Genomic DNA, 7,631 nt, shown 5'->3' with positions numbered 1-7,631 from the left:
CGTGCTGACCACTGCCTGATGGCCCTGTGGTCAAAGGCGTTGACCTGAAAGAACTTCTCTACGAAGGACAGGTAGAACCTGGGCACGTAGTGGTACTTGGTGTCCACGTACCTGGGATCCACACACAACCTGATGCAGCCACACACGGAGCTGGCCATCAGGGTGAGGGTGACATTGGGGACGTTTTTTCTCCCGTTGTCCGGGGACTTATGCATGGTGGTCCGTCTGACCCGCTCCATCTTAGATCCCCTGACGTATCTGAAGACGGCTCGGGTGATTTCCGAGCTGAAGGAGCGGGGGACTGGCCACACCTGCGCCAAGTACAGCAGCCCTGAGAGCACCTCACACCTGATGACCAGGTTCTTGCCCGCTATCAATAGGGAGCGCCCTCCCCACGGCCCCAGTTTCTGTTTCATCTTGGCAGTCCGCTCCTGCCAGTTCATGTTGCACGCCTCGGCCCCCCCGAACCAGATCCCCAACACCTCCAGGTGATCAGCCCTGAGGGGGAAGGGGACGCTGGATCGGTCGGGCCAGCAAGGCTTCGCTCTTCGTGCGGTTGACCCTGGCCCCCGACGCCTGCTCAAACTGTTCACAGATGCTGATCAGCCTGCGAACTGACCTCGGATCGGAGCAGAAGACGGTGACGTCGTCCATGTATAGGGAGGTTTTGACTTGTGTCCCTCCAGTGCCTGGCAGCGTCACCCTTCTTATGCCCTCATCCCTCCTGATGGCCTTGGCAAAGGGTTCTATGCAGCACCTGAACAAGACAGGGGAGAGAGGGCAGCCCTGCCTGACTCCAGACCTGACGGGGAAGCTGTCTGTTTCCCACCCGTTGACCTGGACTGTGCTACAGATGTCCGTGTAGAGCAGTTTGATCCAGCTCCGGATTCCCTCCCCAAATTCCCTTTTGGAGAGTACATCCGCCATGTACGTGTGCGATATCCTGTCGAAGGCTTTCTCCTGGTCCAAGCTGACCAGGCAGGCGTCCACCCCCCTGTCCTGCACGGAGGAGATGGTGTCCCTCAGCAGCGCGAGGCTGTCTGAGATCTTCCTGCCCGGTACAGCACAGGTTTGGTCCGGGCGGATCACCTGCTCCAGTGCAGACTTGACCCTGTTGGCGATAGTCTTGGACAGGATCTTGTAGTCCACATTCAGGAGTGAGATGGGCCTCCAATTCCTAATGTCTTCCCTCTCCCCCTTCTGCTTCTAGATGAGGGTGAAGGTGCCCTTCCTCATGGATTCGGACATGCTGCCCGCCAGGAGCGTAGCATTGTACACTTCCAGCAGGTCGGGGCCCATCCGGTTCCACAGAGCCGAATACAACGCGACCGGTAAGCCGTCGCTTCCGGGAGTCCTACCCGACTCAAAGGAACGGACGGAGCCAGTCAGCCCGTCCAGTGTCAGTGGCTGCTCCAGACTCCCACGCTTGCCGTCGTCTAAGACCTGCGTGACAGTCGACAGGAAGCTGCGGGAGGCTGTGGAGTCTGTGGCCTTTTCTCCCTACAGACCGGTACGGATCTTTGATTTTTTTAAATCAAAAGAAAAATCCTTCCTTCCCAGCTACACTGGTATTTAAATAAAATTACAAACAATTGAAAAATTAAACAATTTATTCAAAGCATATATAACAAGATATTTAAAACTGTACAAAATTTACATTCCAAAAGAGGTGACATTAAAAAAAATACCCCCAATACAGAGAACCCGATCAAAGGAATTGAATAGTCCAGTTACCAGTGTTTACAATTAGAACATCACAGCCAGACTCAGGACATTGACATGACCCAGTGGTGTTACAGTGGAGACTATTCCCAAGAGCCAACATCAGCATCAGACCCACTGAAGTGTCTAGAGAGCTCAAACCGAGCCCAATTTTGACCTGTTTGTGGGTATGGAAGGACAGTAAAGTCATGGCATCATTCTGTATGAACCAATCCCCATCATTCTGCACTGACCTACAAACACACACTTACACCAATCAATCACCCACACACTGGGGGAGATTTACACTCAGTGGCCACGTTATTCGGTACATCCCACACATAATAAATTCTGTCTTAGTGTGCGTCTGTGCTCTAACACGTCCATTTCAATGTTCTATGTGTTGTTCATTCAGAGAGGCTCTTCTGCACACCAGTGTGGTACCACGTGGATTCTTCAGTTACTGTCACCTTCCTGTCATCCAGAACCAGACAGGCCATTCTTCTCTGACCTTCTCAATAACAAGGCATTTTCACTCTCTGCATGGTTTTGCTTTACACACCATTCTCTGTAAGCTTTAGTGAATGTTGTGAACAAAAATCCGAGAGATCAGTAGATTTTGAGATACTCAAACCACCCTGTCTGGCACCAACAGTCATTCCACAGTAAAAGTCACCTAAAAAGTCACATTTCTTCCCCATTCCAATGTTTGGTCTGGACAACAACTCAACAATGTCTGAATGCTTTTATGCATTGAGCTGCTGCCACATGATTGGCTGATCAGTTCTTTTACATTAACCAGCAGACACACAACTGTCCTGTACCTAGTAAAGTGCCCATTGAGTGTACGTCTGTGACAGACGCGATTCTCATCCGGAGCTGAACCGAGCACCTTAGACCTCTGGGCCAAGGGAACCTCCAGCAGCGAGTCAACGCATTAGGGCAATATCACTAAAAAGTCATCGGGGAACTTACAATCCCATAAACAAATTATATACAACACACACAAAATGCTGGTGGAAAGCAGCAGGCCAGGCAGCAACTTTTGGAAGAAGTACAGTCGGCGTTTCGGGCCGAGACCCTTCGTCAGGACTAACTGAAAGAAAAGATAGTAAGGGATTTGAAAGTAGGAGGGGGAGACTTGTCATTAACTTGTCATTATATAAATCTGAACAACAATATTATCCCCACACCATGCAGACACTCGATGTTGGTTTCATAACCGACACTACATGGGTAGTAGCGCTGGGAGCCGACGGGGCTTCGCGAAAACTCTGGAGGTGGCGAGGTAGATCTCGTGAAGACTCTGGGAGGATCTGATAACTGTTATTGTTGTTACATACCCCGTAACTGGGTGTCTTACCAGCAAAGATGAAAGAATCCATTAGGAGTCTGGTGGGACTATTTTCAAACAGTGTTTATTAGTAAAATATACACATTAATATCAACAATGCAAATGTATAGATAATACACGTTAGCAATACTAACCCTAAAAGTGTGGGTATAATAATAATCAATAATAAACAAGCTCCATTGATGTCTAGGGGTTAATGAATTGTCATATGTGAATACAAAGTTCAGTTCAGTTCATACGTGCTGAGGTAGTTGTTGGTTCTTGTGTTTTAATCATTGGAGAGAAAGAGAGAGAGAGAGAGAGAGAGAGAGAAAGAGAGAGAGAGAGCGAACCGTGACAGCTAAAGTTAGCCAAACCTTCCTTTACGTTCTTGATCCGTCGATGTGTTGTGGCCATTCAGCTATGACCCCTCTGTCCTTCAGCTAGACCATTCTTCTGTGGTGGACTCGTCACCCAGGCAAGGGTGGACACACACACACAAGCCCCCACCGGCCCTGCTATAAACACTGAGTTAAACTGACCGATCCTTTGTTCGGTCCCTGATACCCCACACCTTCCCGTGGGTTCCAACACTCAAGCAGTGCTCACTGGTGTGTCTCCTGGTGTGTCTGAGGGGTGTCTCCCCAGACCTCATTTTTATCCCTACTCACGGGGTCTCAGGTCTCAATAAGTTTTGAATGGCTTAGTCCATCAAACCAGCCCACTCCGGCTGTCCACTGAGGAATTTTAATGAACAGAATGGTACCAAGTAAACAGCCATCTCCGGAGCCATAAGTCTTACAGGAGTCATAATATGGTGGGTCAATAAATCTCTCTCCCGGTGTTCTCTCTCCCTTGTCTGAAGCAGATATTCCAGTCCCAGTATGTTTTCCCTTTGTCTCTCTTTCTCTCTCATTAGCAGCATGGTAACAGTAACAGTTTGTGATTCTCCCGGGGGGGGGGGAATATGGGCAACTCTTTACCCTTCTGCCCATCAGAGATGTTCATCCACTAACGTTATTATCATAACACTAACATCGCTCCGTTACGGATAATTTATTTAAACCTGTTTAAGTCAACTCTCCTTGCAGTGTACTGTACTGGGCTGCAAAAGGAGTATTTCTGACATTTGAACCTGTATATTTATACCGAAACAAAAGAACCCGCGCAAACTTCATCACTTCTGTCAGCCTAAAAATTCTTTTTTAAACTCCGTGTCCCGCCCTGTTCTGGTCGCCAACACCACAAAATTCCTTTTGTCAAAATTAAATGTCACAAACTCTGACTTTCTCTTTTAAGTGTTTGTTCTGTTGCTAATTTGGTCCTGCAGGTATTACCCAGAGCTGTCGTTCCTTGTTTACTCGCTTCGTCCCTTAAGGCCGGAGAATTCTCTCCCCAGAAGGTGCTTGAGACTTTTTCTTGCGCAGAGGGAACTTTTGGAAGAGGTGCAATATTGCTTGTTTCGTACAGTTTAACAAGTGTTTCAAAGGGTTCCTGAATGACTCGGTTTCTGCCGGAACCTCCCTGACTACCCCAGATCTTCCTCGCTATTTCCAGAATTTTCGCGAAGCCCCGGAAAGTCTCGGACTAGCAGCGCTGTCATTGGCCGCCGCCTCGGAACCTTCTCCAACCTTCGGCGGTGAGTCACTCGCCCACGTTTTCATTGGTTTACCTAGACGTCCCTCAAGAACGAAGCACCGCCCACATAGCCGCGCTGGGACTATATTAAGGGACGGAGCCGCAAGCCATGCAGTAACGATCGGCTTGGAGAAACAAGGAAGTCCTTCTGGTATTTCAATAAGGAACGTCGGAGCTTTCATCAGAAACACAGATGCCTGCATCCAAGGGGACAGCCATTGGGATCGATCTGGGCACCACCTACTCATGTGTGGGGGTCTTCCAGCATGGCAAGGTGGAGATCATCGCCAATGACCAGGGCAACCACACCACCCCCAGCTATGTGGCCTTCAACGACACCGAGAGGCTCATCGGCGATGCGGCCAAGAACCAAGTGGCAATGAACCCCGCCAACACCATCTTTGATGCCAAGCGGCTCATCGGGAGGAGGTTTGATGACCCGACGGTGCAGTCTGACATGAAGCACTGGCCCTTCCAGGTGGTGAGTGACGGAGGGAAGCCCAAGGTGAAGGTGGAGTACAAGGGGGAGAACAAGACCTTTTCCCCAGAGGAAATCTCCTCCATGGTGCTGACCAAGATGAAGGAGATTGCTGAGGCTTACCTCGGCTACAATGTCACCAACGCTGTCGTTACCGTTCCTGCCTACTTCAATGACTCCCAGCGCCAGGCAACCAAAGATGCTGGTGTGATAGCGGGTCTCAATGTCCTGCGTGTCATCAATGAACCGACAGCAGCTGCCATTGCCTATGGCCTGGACAAGAAAGGCAAAGGGGAGTGTAATGTTCTCATCTTTGACCTGGGTGGTGGCACCTTCGACGTCTCCATTCTCTCCATTGATGACGGGATCTTTGAAGTGAAATCGACAGCCGGTGATACCCACCTGGGAGGAGAGGACTTTGACAACCGCATGGTCAATCACTTCATTGAGGAGTTCAAGCGGAAATACAAGAAGGACATCAGCCAGAACAAGAGAGCGGTGAGGAGGCTGCGGACGGCCTGCGAGAGAGCAAAGAGAACCCTGTCTTCCAGCACCCAAGCCAGTATTGAGATTGACTCTCTGTTTGAGGGTGTTGATTTCTACACCTCAATCACCAGGGCTCGGTTTGAGGAGCTGAACTCTGACCTGTCCAGGGGCACTCTGGAGCCAGTGGAGAAAGCCCTGAGGGATGCCAAGCTGGACAAATCCCAGATCCATGAGATTGTCCTGGTCGGAGGCTCCACCCGCATCCCCAAGATCCAGAAGCTGCTGCAAGACTTCTTCAACGGTAGGGAGCTGAACAAGAGCATCAACCCCGATGAGGCCGTGGCCTATGGGGCAGCTGTCCAGGCGGCCATTCTGATGGGGGACAAGTCGGAGAATGTTCAGGATCTGCTACTCCTGGATGTTGCTGCTCTGTCGTTGGGGCTGGAGACGGCAGGTGGAGTCATGACCACCCTTATCAAGCGGAACACCACCATCCCCACCAAGCAGACCCAGATCTTCAGCACCTACTCCGATAACCAGCCTGGTGTCCTTATTCAGGTGTATGAAGGCGAGAGAGCCATGACCAAGGACAACAACCTTCTGGGCAAGTTTGAGTTGAGTGGCATCCCTCCCGCTCCTCGTGGCGTACCCCAGATTGAGGTGACCTTCGATATTGACGCCAATGGCATCCTCAATGTCTCTGCTGTCGACAAGAGCACTGGGAAAACAAACAAGATCACCATCACCAACGACAAGGGCAGGCTGAGTAAGGAGGAAATTGACAGGATGGTGCAGGAGGCCGAGAAGTACAAGAATGAGGATGAAATGCAGCGGCAGAAGATTGCAGCCAAGAACTCCCTGGAGTCCTATGCCTTCAACATGAAGGGCTCTGTGGAGGATGAGAAGATGGCTGGAAAGATCAGTGCAGAAGACAAGAGGAAAGTTATTGACCTGTGCAACGAGGCAATATCATGGCTGGAGAAGAATCAGATGGCAGAGAAGGAAGAGTTTGAGCACAAGCAGAAAGAGCTGGAAAAAGTCTGCAACCCCATCATTGCCAAACTGTACCAAGGAGCAGGCGCAGGGGAATCATGCAGGGCACAGGCTGGGAATGCCAGTTCCTCTGGACCAACTATTGAGGAGGTGGATTAAAGGACTGTAAATGTGACAGTATGGGGCTTGCTCGGTTTGAGCTCTCTGGACACTTCAGTGGGTCTGATGCTGATGTTGGCTCTTGGGAATAGTCTCCACTGTAACATCACTGGGTCATGTCAATGTCCTGAGTCTGGCTGTGATGTTCTAATTGTAAACACTGGTAACTGGACTATTCAATTCCTTTGATCGGGTTCTCTGTATCGGGGGTATTTTTTTAATGTCACCACTTCTGGAATGTAAATTTTGTACAGTATTAAATATGTTGTTATATATGCTTCGAATAAATTGTTTAATTTTTTCAATTGTTTGTAATTTTATTTAAATACCAGCGTAGCTGGGAAGGAATGTTTTTCTTTTGATTTCAAATATTGAAACTCCCCAATTTATGGGTGTTAAAATACTGCTGCATATAATCGGGTGACCCTTCCCCAGGCTCCCTTTCCCAGGGATATCTTCCTCCCAGATCCCATCACACTGTTCCTTGTTTCTGGATCTGGTTGTTAACACTTCCCCACTCTCACAGGTTCCGTGTGGCATTACTTTACCAGAAGGCCTGTGGTCCTTCAGGAAGGTGACTAACCCTCAACGTGGACAGATCCAGTGATGTTGGCCTTGGCCAGCAGCTCCAACATTGCCCCCCGACAAAGTATAATTAGCTGCCTTGGGGGAGGATTCCACAACCACATGCTGGGAATGAGGACTGGTTGTTGCAGTCGGCTCTGTGGTGAGGAGTGTGGGTCTGGACAGGTAGATGAGGGGGGGGGGGGGGAACGTATGATTATGAGAAAATGTGTGTGCATTTTCTGAGTTGAGTTTACAAAGAATTTTTACGTACTAATC

The 7,631-nt window shown here is 49.6% G+C and overlaps 1 protein-coding gene across 1 annotated transcript; it reads left to right on the top strand.

Annotated features, from left to right (window-relative positions):
• Nucleotides 1-4,807: 4,807 nt before the first annotated feature.
• On the top strand, nt 4,808-7,017 carry LOC132394650 (heat shock cognate 71 kDa protein-like). Its single transcript, XM_059971007.1, has one exon. It carries the CDS (start codon nt 4,866-4,868, stop codon nt 6,786-6,788), a length of 1,923 nt encoding a protein of 640 aa, XP_059826990.1. The 5' UTR covers nt 4,808-4,865; the 3' UTR covers nt 6,789-7,017.
• Nucleotides 7,018-7,631: the final 614 nt, after the last annotated feature.

This window comes from Hypanus sabinus, chromosome 5 (assembly GCF_030144855.1).
Source record: "Hypanus sabinus isolate sHypSab1 chromosome 5, sHypSab1.hap1, whole genome shotgun sequence".
Lineage (NCBI taxonomy): Eukaryota > Metazoa > Chordata > Chondrichthyes > Myliobatiformes > Dasyatidae > Hypanus > Hypanus sabinus.
This window is presented reverse-complemented; position numbering and strand designations above follow the sequence as displayed.

Coding starts and splice junctions, on each gene's coding strand:
- LOC132394650 (XM_059971007.1), top strand. CDS start 4,866: ATGCCTGCATCCAAGGGGACAGCCATTGGGATCGATCTGGGCACCACC.